The sequence below is a fragment of the Panthera leo genome, chromosome B3 (assembly GCF_018350215.1).
Source record: "Panthera leo isolate Ple1 chromosome B3, P.leo_Ple1_pat1.1, whole genome shotgun sequence".
In the NCBI taxonomy this organism is placed as follows: domain Eukaryota; kingdom Metazoa; phylum Chordata; class Mammalia; order Carnivora; family Felidae; genus Panthera; species Panthera leo.
In genome coordinates, this window is record NC_056684.1 from 48,788,140 (window position 1) to 48,801,693 (window position 13,554).

At 39.3% G+C, this 13,554-nt stretch overlaps 1 protein-coding gene across 1 annotated transcript in view; it reads left to right on the forward strand.

Annotated features, from left to right (window-relative positions):
* The first annotated feature begins 259 nt into the window (after positions 1–259).
* The window catches only part of PYGO1 (pygopus family PHD finger 1), a 29,298-nt gene continuing 16,003 nt past the window's right edge, over positions 260–13,554 (forward strand). Inside the window, exon 1 of the mRNA XM_042941948.1 lies at positions 260–515. Within this exon, the coding sequence (XP_042797882.1) occupies positions 467–515 (49 nt within the window). The 5' untranslated portion in view covers positions 260–466. The remainder of the gene's footprint in view (positions 516–13,554) is intronic.

Genomic DNA, 13,554 nt, shown 5'->3' on the forward strand with positions numbered 1-13,554 from the left:
GGGGCTTTTGTGTCTGCGACTCGGGAGCGGCGAGAGCGCAGACCTCCTCCTCAGAGGGCGCTGTGAGTGAGCCGCCAGGGCCCGGCCGCCCGCCTCCTGCCTCCCCTGTCAGCGGCTCCCGAGGCGGCGGCGGCGGCGAAGAAGAAGGAGTGGGAGGAGGCGGCGGCGGCGCACTCGTCCTCCGCACATGCCGGCCCCGGGCGGGGGGCCGCCCCCAGGCCGCGCTCCCGGCCGCCGCCGCTGAGCCCCGCCAGCCCCCGCACGCCGCCCGGCCGCCCGGAGGCCTCGTCTTCCTCCCAAACTTTGCAAAGTCGGCCAGCGTCCCCGCCGCCCTCGGCCGCGCCTCGGCTCGGAGGCTCGCCTCTCAGCCGCAGCGGCCCCGCGAGGAGGAGGAGGAGCCGCCGCCGCAGCATCAAAGAGACCGAATTCCCGCGGCCTGGGGGGGAGTCATGCTTTGCGGTCTGTAATGTCAGCAGAACAGGAGAAGGATCCCATTTCGCTGAAGAGAGTTCGAGGTAACCGGGAAGGGCGCGGGATTGGGGGGACCGGGGTGAGTGCGGTGCGCGGGGGCCGCGTGCCGGGCCGCTGGGAGGCCACGGGGCTCTGTCCGGGCCTAACTCCGCGCCGCCCGCGTCCCGCCTGCGCCCCGGGGCCGAGGCTGCGGTTCCGGGCGCTCAGCCCCCGCGCCCGCTCGCCCCTAGACACCCGCGCGGAGCCCTCGCCTCCTCGACTTTGTGTTAGGCGGCAGTTGAAGCCGCACTCAGCATCCCTCCGTACCCCGCTCTCCTACCTCAGCTCATTCGCAAGACAGCACAATAGGCACCTCGAAGGGTGAGAAAGAAACCACCCCCTGGCAGAGACCACGGACGATGCCCACCCCCCAAAAAGTAAGTTAGACTGCTCAAGAGTTGACGCTTTGAGGAAGGTGTACCGGGCCTTCGCGTCTCTCCCAGCCCCCCTTCCCACCCTCACAGGCAACAAATATACAGCTTATTTTTCTTGGGTTTAAGAGGAGACACTATATAAATGCAAAAGGCATTTTCTTTATTGGCTTATGGGTAAGAATCGAACCACCTAAAATCAATTTTATACGTGATTGGTTTGCTTCTTCCTTGCACCCTAGTTAGGAAATTTTGTGCTGCCTTACTATCTGAGAGAAATCGGAGGGAACGCTGTACCAGACAAAAGATAATGCGTGTAAGTTCACAGATGCCAAATGCCGGAGGGAAATTTGGGGGATATCCTGCAGCTCTGATTTCCAGCTCAAAATAGGGTTAAGGCTGAAAGTCCCAAAGTTGAAATAGCCCTGTTTGTTCATTAAGCAAATATTTATTGAACACGTACTGTGTGCTACGCTCTGTTCTTGGCACTGGGGTGCAACAGTGAACAAAGCAAAAAGAGTCTTCACCCAGCCGGGGCTCACACACTTGTGGGGTAAACAGATGATAAACAAAAGACAGAGATATAGAATACCACATAGTAAGTGCTCTGTAGAAAAACAAAGCAGGTAAAGTGGTTAGAAAATCCATATGAGGATGGAGAGGTATCAATTATGTGTAAGAGGACTCATGTGGAAGGTGATGTTTGAACCAGGACCCAAAGGAAGTGATAAACCACAGCCATATGGATATGTGTGGCAAGAGCAGTCTCAGCAAAAAGAACAGCAAGTGCAAAGGCCCTGGGTCTGGAATTTGCCTCATGTATTCAAGCAACAGCAAAGAAGTTATGGTAACTGGCAGAGAGTGAGCAAAGGGTGAATAGTATGAGCTGAGCAGAAAGGGTGATAAGAGTGATCTGACTTTTGTTTTCAACAGGTTTCTCTGGCTGCTCTGTGGAGAATAGACTGTAGAGAACAAGGGCTGAAGCAGGGAAGCTAGTTAGGAGGCTATTGTAATAGTCCTTTCATCCAAACAGGTTAAAGTGCTTTATAAATCAGTGCTTTATAAAGTAGTAAGGTAAATTTTGCAGTTGACTTAAGTGATGTAGAGATCAAGAACCACAGTCATTCATCTATGTTTTTGTTCCATGCGACTAGAGATTAAACATCTAGAACTGGATTGTGACACAGTGCCAATGTGGTATCCAAAATACATCACTCGAATATTTAGGTAGAGATTGATTTTCTTAGCCATTTAAGCAAAAATGTAATTTAAAGCAGAATATTGTTTTTAAGGCCTAATAAGCACAATCTTTCATTGAGTGAAGGTTTTCTATTTCAGCTTTCTTTTCTGTTTGTGGTTTTGAGTGGCCAAACACTTTAAGGAATAGACCTTTCTGAGATACAATTATTCCTCTGATATTTTTACCATATTATTTTGCCTTTTATTATAAATGACTTTGGGGTTGAAGGAAAAGAAAGAGGGCTCTCAAGTTTATACCTTTGAACTCAATTATCAGTCTTAATCAAATGTAATTTTAAATAAAATGGATGAGTATTTTATTGTGGGTCAAGAACACAGATCCATCTTTATTTTGTTCCAGCTACTGGTTTTAAGTTTGGTGCCTTAGCTGTTGGGAGTTGGCTCAGGTGTCAGCTCAGGAATATGCTGCGAGTTAAGTACCAGAATAAAAGACAAAGCACTTTTTAAAATAAAAAGTCAATATGAGGAGGGATTTTTACAATAAGTCACTTTGTAGTGACTATAACATTCATTTTAAAAACATTTTTGGATTAATTTATAAAAGGTACCAGAATTTCTACGTGAGCTCTTTTGAAGCCCAGTTCTGCTGAACTTCACTGCCCTGAAACTTTTTGTTGTAATTTATATCCTAAGACTACATGCAGGATGTGGTCTTTGCAGAACATAAACTGTGAGCAGTGCTTCTTAAACTGTTTCCCATCCACTCATGTATACAGACAGACTTTTAAATAGTTACGTATTTATTTCATGGGTATTATAAAAAATACAAGATATAGAACTTCTCATTTAGGATAAGGCTAAGATACATACACCAGAGTTTCAGTTTGAAGAAATTATTAAGAAAATAACATGATAGATGGAACTCAGATGTGGCAAAATTATGACAACATAAATGACTAAGGACTTTACAGTATTATATTCTTTAGACTAAAAGTATCATATCCCCTGGGATGCTTATTAAAAATGTGAGTTTTAGGGGGCGCCTGGGTGGCTCAGTCAGTTGAGCATCCAACTTCAGCTCAGGTCATGATCTCAATGGTCCATGAGTTTGAGCCCTGCATCGGGCTCTGTGCTGACAGCTCGGAGCCTGGAGCCTGCTTCGGATTCTGTGTCTCCTTCTCTCTCTGCACCTCCCCTGCTCACACTCTGTCTCTCTCTCAAAAATAAATGAACATTTAAAAATTTTAATAAAAAAAGTGTAAGTTTTTGGCTCCACAGAATCAGGATTTCAGGGAAATTTTTCTGTATCTTTAACAAGATCCCCTGGTGTTCCTTAGGCCCACTAAGGTTTGAGAATTGCTGTTGTTAGACGTAGATTGAAAAGGTGAATGGACCCGAGGAAGCTGATTTGTGGTCTTTCACACAAATGGTCTTTCACACAAATTTGTGGTCTTTCACACAAATGTGGTCCTGATATTTTAATATTAGATTCAGAATTGCTATTTAGTGGCAAAGTGTCTTACTCCTATTTTTTACCAGTTCTTTCCTTCCCCCAGCCCTCAACCCTTGATTATAAGAAAGATCCCCGAGGAGAGACGCCTAGGTGGCTCAGTTGGTTAAGAGTCTTGATTTTGGCTCAAGTCATCTCACAATTATTGATGGGATTAGGTTCCTGGGATCGAACCCCAAGTCCTACTTGGGCTTCTCTCTTTCCCTCTCTCTCTCTCTCTCTCTGCCCCTCCCCTGCTTATGCTGCTGGCTCTCTCTCAAAAAATAAATAAACAAACTTTAAGAAAAAAAAAAAAAGAGGGGCACCTGGGTGGCTCAGTTGGTTAAGCATCCAACTTAGGCTCAGGTCATGATCTCACAGCTTGTGGGTTTGAGCCCTACGTCAGGCTCTGTGCTGATAGCTCAAAGCCTGGAGCCTGCTTCAGATTCTGTGTCTCCCTCTCTCTCTGTCCCTCCCCTGCTCGTGCTCTCTCACTCTCTCTTTCTCTCTCAAAATAAACATAAAGAAAAAAGATCCATGAAAATAGGTACAATATCTTGGTTATCTTTCTGTTTCTCCCTTCTTTGCTTTCCCTGTAGTAAATACCAAATAAATGAATGAGTGAATACATGAAGTAACTCATATCTTTATGCTTTCTGATTGTCTATAGCTCCTCATAATACTTTACTGCCTTTTTTTATTAGAATGTTACTTTTAACCAACATTCCCATTATCCAGTGTTCTTAGAACTCTTGGGGGTGGATCTGATCACAACATCCATTCATGTATTCAGCAAATATTTATAGAGCAGTCATAGTGCCAGACAGTGGGAATATTAAGAAGGCATAACACTGTCTTCAGGAAATCTTCAGACCAGGATACTGACAAGTAATAGTCAGTTACGAATAACATAAGTACTGTGATCATCTACAGGAAATAAGGGAACATATAACCTACCCTTTTTAAGGAAATCAAGGAATGCCTCCTGGAGAAGAGTTCTAAGAAACAGTGAATATTCCCTTGTGGAAGTTATGTAGAAAGAGCAGCAAAGTAGATGGGTGATTAGAAAAAGGTCCAAAAAATCAGCAGTGGTTTTAAGAAGGCACTTTTGAGAGAAAACCACATGTTAAAGTAGTAAAAATTAAGTGATAAAGATGTGACTTAAGGAAGGTGGTAAACAGAAAGACATAGCCAATAGCTTAGAGAGAGAGAAAGTCAAGAGAAAGTGTCTTTTTATTTCCCTTGAAAAAAGGCCCAAGCATATTTGTATACTTAAAGAAGAACCCAATGTAAAGGGAGAGAGAAGCTGAAAGACAGCAGAAGAGAGGGCAATTCATTAATAAAGCATTCAGTACATGTTTTTAAATATGTATCATGTGCTAGGCACTCAATGTGGGAAGCTGGGATGAGACAGACAAGACTTCCTTCTCATAAGTCAGGTCTCTGCAGGTGAGAGAAGGGGAATAACATCAGGATTTGAAATAAAGAGTCTTACAGAAAAAAAAAGAATGAAGACAAATTTAGAGATGAAGAAGGAAGTTAAGGCATTCATTCCAGATAAAATGTTTTTAACCTGAGTTAGCAGTGACATTGGAGAGGTTAGAATGTGTTTTAGGCTGGGATAATAGCACAGAAATGTCATGAAAGTACAAAAGTAGACTTTACTAAAAAAATGTTGAGTGAATATATGGAGGGTTTGGGTTATGATTGGAGAAGAAACATAACTTATGTACTCACAAAATGGAAGGGAAGAGCCAATGAAAGTCTAAAAGAAAGATTTTGGGGGGATTTTGTTGTTTTGTTTTTTTAATTGGTACATATAAGGGCCACGCAGATTATCAGGAAAGTGAGTATGCCCCCGGGATGTTTCAGTGTACACAGTGGATATACATGGTTTGGAACTGAGGGAAGTGGTCTGAGCCAGAAATAGAGATCTGGAAGTTATCAGTAAACAAGTGAATACTAATTGATGCCTTGGGAATAGATAGCTCACCCGAGAGAGTAAAAAGAGAGAAGAGAAAAGCACTGAGGAAAGCAACTTGGGGAATGCTAATATTTAGGAGACAAAAGGGAAAAAAGGACCCTGAAAAGCAGAATGTGAAGGAGTAGCCTGAGAGGTAGAAGAGAAAAACCGTAAAGATAATATAAAAGGAGTGGATTTATGAGAGGGAGATAAATGAATTTTGTTTTTAACATGTTGATTGAAAGGTATCTATCTGTGAGATGTCCAGTATGCTCTTTCTCCCGCATTCCCTATCTTGGTGAACGTCATTTATTCAGTAACCCGTCTTCCACTCCCACCCAGCACTGTCCCAAAGTCCTAGAATATCTGTGTCCTTATTGTGTTTTGAATCCACCATCTCTTTGACCTTTCCACAACCACTCCTTTAGTTCAGATTTTCTCTCTTTGATTATTATCATAGCAGCTCTCACTGGTTTCCTGGCCTCCTGTTTTGTCCCTCTAAATCCATTTTCCACATCACCACTGGTGATAAATAACTACTATCTATTGAGTACTTACCAAGCAGTTTGTTAACTGGTTTAAATTGATCATCTTACTTAATCCTCTCAATAACCCTTTGAGTTAGATGTTATCATCATTCATAGTTGAGGAACTGATGCTTAGAGAGGTTAAGTAACACGTGATTAAGTAACACATTCAAATTTACCCAGCTAGTAAGTGGCAAAACTAGAGCTGACCTCCAGGGCTAAAAGTCTTACCCACTGTGTTCCATTGCCATAGTGCTCCAAAACACAATTCATGTTACTCTTTTTGTAAAATTATTAATTTTTTTAATGTTTATTTATTTTTGAGACAGAGACAGAGTGTGAGTAGGGGAGGAGCAAAGAGATAGGGAGACACAGAATCTGAAACAGGCTCCAGGCTCTTAGCTGTCAGCACAGAGCCCGATGCGGGGCTCAAACCCACAAACCACAAGATGTTAGACTCAACAGACTGAGCCACGCAGGCGCTCCTGTAAAATTCTTTAGTGGTTCCCCATTGTCTCTGGATAAAAATCCAGCCTTCTTGTATTGACCCTTTTTTATTTGGTCCAGGCCTACCCCTTAATTCTCCAACCTTCATATTCCATGAAATGCTCTCCTGTGCTCCAGGTCTGTAGATGTTGTAATGGTTTCTTTTGCCTTTAAAACTTTCTTTGCACATTCTGTTCCTTCTGCTAGGCTTGCCCACTCTTTTTCCCACCTTTCATAGAATACTCATCCTCAAGGCATCAGCTCTGTTGAAAACTCCTGGATGGGGGCGCCTGGGTGGCTCAGTTGGTTAAGCATCCGACTTCAGCTCAGGTCATGATCTCACAGTCTGTGAGTTCGAGCCCCGGGTCAGGCTCTGTGCTGACAGCTCAGAGCCTGTAGCCTGCTTCAAATTCTGTGTCTCCCTCTCTCTCTGCCCCTTCCCCGCTCATGCTCTGTCTCTCTCTGTCTCAAAAATAAATTTAAAAAAACATTAAAAAATTAAAAAAAAAAAAAAAAAGAAAATTCCCAGGATGTCTTTCCTGATACTCCTCCTTCAGTCATTATTATATGGGACTTCCTTATGTTCCTTCAACATCCTGTGCTCATCTGTATCATAGTATTTATCTCATTACATTTAGTTTCAAAAAAAGGAAGAAAAATTGTTTCTTCTAGATTATGGGATCCTTATAGAGAGCAATTACTGTTTTTATTTCTACACTTAAATAAACTCAACAGATGTTTCTGAAATCTAATTTGATAAATGTTAACAAAGAGGTTTCAGTAAATTCAGGTAATTTAGTCTTCCTAGTTTGCTTTCCCCAGAGGTGTGGAGGAGTTACCTCTTGGGAAGATAAATAATTCTCTCTTTAACACTCTTATTCCAGGCAACTCAAGGGGTCTAAGTCATCTTTACCTTCAAAGTATCCTAATGCATTGTCAAGAGTGATTTTGGGTCTCCTTTCCTATTCCCAGTCTCCATAGACATGCTAATAGCAATATTGAGAATTAGTACAGCATTTGTCTCTGACTGCTGGGTTTCTTATCCCATTTCTCCTGTTTACTAACTGTGTGGTCCTTGGCAAGTTATTTAAACTCTGTGCATCAGTTTCCTGTAAAATGAGGATAACACTGGTTACAGAGTTATTTAAAGGATTTAAATACAGAGTTGTTTAAAGGATTAAATGTGTTAATATACATAAAGCACTTTAAACCTTGCCTGGTTCACTTTATCTGTTTACTTTTAAAATCAGAACTAGAATATACCTTCTAAAATATACATTCTAAAATATAAGTAATGTGATCAGCATTCACTTTTAGGTATATTTAATCAATAAGTAAAAGACTGACAGCATATTTTTTCTTGTTTTGATTGGGAGTGGGTATGAACTCAACAGAAATGAAGGTTCTCTCCCTTTACAGGGAAGACTGAACCAAAAGAAAAATTAAAAAAGCAGAAACCCTTCAGATTTTATAATTTTGCCAAAAAGGACATATACAAACTGTTTATTAAATGATTTTTTATGAATATTTGCATTTTTGTTCTCCATTTTTCCTGAATTTTTTAATTTAAAAATTTGGTTCACTTTCTTAATAAAATAAGTTTATTATTAGCGGCATTATTGTAGAGTCAGCTTTGTACACAAATGCCATTTACCCACCCTCCTAAGCTTTACATTTGTTAGCAACTTTAGAACTCATGCACCTCAGCAATAAAAAGATCATTAGTTTGGGGAGAACAGTTGGTACTAGAACCACAAATATTTAAAATCTTAAATCACAGATATTGAGGGTTTTCAGAATTTAATATTTATTACATGCTCAGGTTAATCTAGGATCTGGGCATCACAAAGGGTATAATGGTACTTTCATTCCAGTCATATAAGGCTATTTCACCAAATGCATGAGAAAGTCTTATAATACTATTTTCACATCTTAATTCCTAATATTGTCATTCCATGGTAGAGACTAGTATTACAGAAGTACATGTTGCAGGTGAAGGTAAAGCTGTTAGCTGAGATGTTCACATCCATAGTAAATGATAGAATAAACTGACATTACATCCCAGACTTCTTTGCTGTTATGAAAAACTGATATTGTCCACTGAATGTGTTGGTAATGCTGGATATTAGATATTTTGATAGGATGTTAAATACTGTAGAAATTGAAGTGAGCTTATGGTATAGTTTAGTCTAAAGGAAAGCAAAATGGGGGCACCTCGGTGGCTCAGTTGGTTAAGTGTCTGATTCTTAGTTTCTCTTCAGATCATGATCTCATGGTTCATGGGTTCAAGCCCCTAATCAGGCTCCATGTTGATGGTCTGGAGCCTGCTTGGGATTCTCTCTCTCTTTTTTTCCCTGACCCTCCCCTGCTCTCTCTCTCTCTCTCAAAAATAAATAAACTTAAAAAAATAAAGGAAAGCAAAATGAAAACTAGTATTTGAGGGTCCCCATGTGCCAGGCATTGTGTTAAGCACTGCCTTAGTTCAAGCTGCTGTAACAGAATACCATAGACTGAGTGGCTTATAAACAATAGCAATTTATTTGGCACAATTCTGGAGGCTAGAAAGTCCAAGATCAACGTGCCAGCAGATTCTGTATCTGGTGAGGGCCTATTTCCTGGGCAGTCTTCTCATTGTGTTATAACATGTAAGGACCAAAGGAGCTCTTTCAGGTCTATTTCATAAGGACATTAATTCCATTCATCCTAGAGGGCAGAGGTTCTGCCCTCATGACCTAATCACCTTCCAAAGGCCCCACCACCAAGTACCATCAAAGTGGGGATTAGGATTTCAACATGTAAATTTTGGGAAGGACAGACTTGGTTTGTGTCATTTAATCAGCATAGTATATGTACTTAAACCAATATACACATATATTAGAATGCATTCTTATTTGAACTACTCTTGAAACAAATCTGTTTTTGAAGGAAAAAATTATAAAATACGTAAAAAACATTTTTGAAGTATAGTTGGCAACAGTGTTAGATTAGTTTCAGGTGTACAGCATAGTAATTTGACAGCTGTATACATTATACTGTGTTCACCACAAGTGTAGCTACCTTCTGTCACCATACAATGCTATTACGATATTTTTTCTTGTATTCCCTATGCTGTAACTTCATCCCCCTTATTCATTCCATAACTAGAAGCCTGTATCTCCCACTCCCATTCATCCACTTTTCCTTTCCCCCCATCCCCCTCCCCTCTGCCAACCACTAGTTCTCTGTATTTGTGGGCCTGTTTCTGCTTTTATTGTTTGTTTTCTTAAATTCCACATACAAATGAAATCACGTGGTATTTGCGTTTTTCTGTCAGGCTGATGTCACTTAGCATAAAGCCCTCTAGGTCCATTGAAATAATGTGGTTATTTGCCTTTTTCTGTCTGGCTTATTTCATTTAGCATAAAGCCGTCTAGGTCCATATGTGCTGTCCTAAATGGCAAGCTCTCATTCTTTTTTATTGCTGAGTAATATTCCACTGTGTGTGCACATGTGTGTTTGTATCCCATCTTCTTTATCCGTTCCTCCAGCATTAGACACTTAAGTTGCTTCCATATCTTGGTAAATAATGCTGCAATAAACCTAAGGGTGCATATATCTTTTAGAATTAGTGGTGTTTGTTTTCTTTGAGTAAATACTCAGTAGTGGAATTACTGGATCCTGTGGTATTTCTATTTTTAAATATTTGAGAAACCTCCATAGTGTTTTCCACAGTGGCTGCACCAATTTGCACATAAACTAGCAGGGCCCAAGAGTTCTTTTTTCTCCACATCCTCACTGGCACTTATTATTTCTTGTCTCTTTGATATTAACCATTCTGACCAGTGTAAGGTGATACCTCATTGTGGTTTTGATTTGCAGTTTTCTGATTATTAGTGATGTAGAGCATCTTTTCATGGTCTGTTGGCCGTCTGTATGTCTCCTCTGAAAAAACATTTTTGTATTCTGCCCATTTTTTAATTGGGTTATTTGGTTTAATAGTGTTGAGTTGTATAAGTGTTCTATATATTTTAGATATTGAACCCTTATGAGATAAATCATTATATATATCTTCTCCCATTCAGCAGGTTTTCTTTTCCTTTTGTTGATGGTTTCCTGCACTGTGCAAAAGCTTTTTTGTGTGTTAAGTCCCAATAGTTTATTCTCGCTTTTGTTTCCCTTGCTTTAGGAGACATATCTAGAAAAATGTTGCTGTGGCTGCAGAGAAATTGCTGCCTATTTTCTTTTAGGAGTTTTGTAGGTTTAGGTCTCACATTTAGGTCTTTAATCCATTTTAAGTTTGTTTTTGTGTATAGTGTGAGAAAGTGGTCCCATTTCATTATTTTTCATGTAGCTGTGCAGTTTTCCCAGCCCTATTTATTGAAGAGTCTATCGTTTTGCCATTATGTATTCTTATGTCCTGTGTAGATTAATTGGCCATATTAGCATGGGTTTATTTCTAGGCTTTCTATTTTGTTCTTTTGATCTATGTGTCTATTTTGGTGCCAGTACCATATTGTTTTTATTACTACAGCTATTGTGGTTTAGCTTGAAATCTGGGATTATGATACCTCCAGCTTTGTTCTTACTCAAGATTGCTCAGCTCTTTGGGGTCTTTTGTGATTCCATACAAACTTTGGAATTATTCTAGTTCTCTGAAAAATGCTATTGGCATTTGATAGGGATTACATTGAATCTGTTGATGGCTTTGGGCAGTATGGACATTGTAACAATGTTAAGCCTTCATTCCATGAACATGGAGTATCTTTCCAATTGTTTGTGTCATCTTCAATTTTTTTCAACAGTGTTTTCATAGTTTGCAGAGTAAAGGTCTTTCACCTCCTTGATTAAATCTACCCCTGGTGTTTTACTCTTTTTGGTATAATTATAAATGGAATTGTTTTCTTCATTTCTCTTTCTGCTAAGTTGTTACTAGTTTATAGGAACACAACTGATTTCTGAGTGTTAATTTTGTATCCTGCAACTTTACTGAATTCATCTATTACTTCTAATAGTTTTTTGGTGGAGTCTTTCAAGGTTTTCTATGTATAGTATCACATGTTTTCTGCAAATAGTGATGTTGTAACTTCTTCCTTACCAGTTTGGATTCCTTTTATGTCTTTTTCTTGTCTGGCTGCTATGGCTGGGACGTCCAGTACAATGGTGAATAAAAGCACTGGGCATGGACATCCCTGTCTTTTTCCTGATCTTAGAGGAAAAGCTCTGTTTTTCACCTTTGAGTATGATGTTAGCTTTGGGTTTGTTATGTGTGGTCTTTATTATTTTGAGGTATGTTCCCTCTAAACCCACTTTGTTGAAGGTTTTTATCATGAACAAATGTTGAATTTTGTCAAATGTTGTTTCCGCATCTGTTGAGATGATCATGTGGTTTTTACCCTTCGTTTTGTTAGTGTGGTGTATCATGTTGATTGCTTTGCAGATGTTGAACCATCTTTGCATCCCCAGAACAAATCCCAGTTGATGGTGGTAAGTGATCCTTTTAATGTATTTGAATGCAGTTTACTAATATTTTGCATCTGTGTTCATTGGTGATATCGGTCTGCAGTTGTTTCTTGGTTTCTTTAGTAGTGTGTTTGGTGTTGGTGTCAGGATGATGCTGGATTTTTAGAATGTATTTGGAAACTATCCTTCTATTTTTTGGAATAGTGTGAGGAGAATAGGTGTTAACTCTTCTGTAAGTATGTGGTCGAATTCATCTGTGAATTCATCTGGTCCTGGTCTTTGTGTTTTGGGAGTTTTTTGATTACCAATTCAATTTCATTGTTAATAATTGGTATGTGTTCAGATTTTCTGTTTCTTTTGATTCAGTTTTGGAAGATTGGAAGTTTCTGGAAACATCTATTTCTTCTAGGTTGTCCAGCTTGTTGGCATATAATTTTTTGTAGTAGTCTCTTATAATTCCTTATATTTCTGTGGTATTGGTTGTTACTTCTCCTCTTTCATTTCTGATTTTGTTTATTTGGATGTTCTCTTTTTTGTTTGTTTGTTTTTGGGGTTTTTTTTGTTTTTTTTTTTAGTTTTGTTTTTGATGAGTCTAGCTAAAGTTTTGTAAGCTTTATGTTTTCAGAGCCAGCTCTAGGTTTCATTGATCTTTCCTTTTGGCCTCCATTTCATTTTTATTTCCATTCTGATCTTTATTACTTCATTCCTTGTACTAAGTTTGGGATTTGTTTGTTCTTTTTAGTCTCTTTGGTTATAAGGTTAGATTGTTTATTTGAGATTTTCCTTATTTCTTGAGGTACGCCTGTATCCATATAAATTTCTTTTCTTAGAACTGCTCTTGCTGTGTCCCCAGGATTTTGGATCATTATGTTTTCATTTCCATTGGGCTCCATGTATTTTTTATTTCCTCTTTGATTTCTTCATTGACCCATTAGTTGTTTAGTAGCATGTTGTTTAGCTGCCACATGTTTGTGCTTTTTCCAGTTTTTTTTTCCTTGTAATTGATACCTAGTTTCATACTGTCGTTGAAAATGGTACTTGATATGATTTCAGTCTTCTTAGATTTATTGAGACTTGTTTTGTGGCCTAATATGTGACCTATTCTTGTGAATGTTCCCTGTACCCTGAAAAGAATGTGTGTTCTGTTATTTTGGATGGAATGTTTTGTATATATCTTTAAGTCCATCTGGTCTAATGTATTGTTCAAAGACACTGTTTCCTTATTAATTTTCTGCCTTGATGATCTATCCATTGATACAAGTGGGGTATTAAAGTCCCCTACTATTATTATATTACTGTCAGTTTATCCCTTTTAATATTTGTCTTATTTAGGTGCTCTAATATTGGGTGCATAGATATTTGCAGTTATCATTTATCATTATGCAATTTATCATTAGTCCTTTGTCATTATGTAATGCCCCTCTTTGTTCTTTGTTACAGTCTTTGTTTTAAAGTCTGTTTTTTTGTTTATTTGTTTTGCTTTCATTTGCTTGGAATATTAATTTTCTATCCCTTCACTTTCAATTTGTATGTATCTTTAGGTCTGAAATGAGTCTTTTGTAGGCAGCA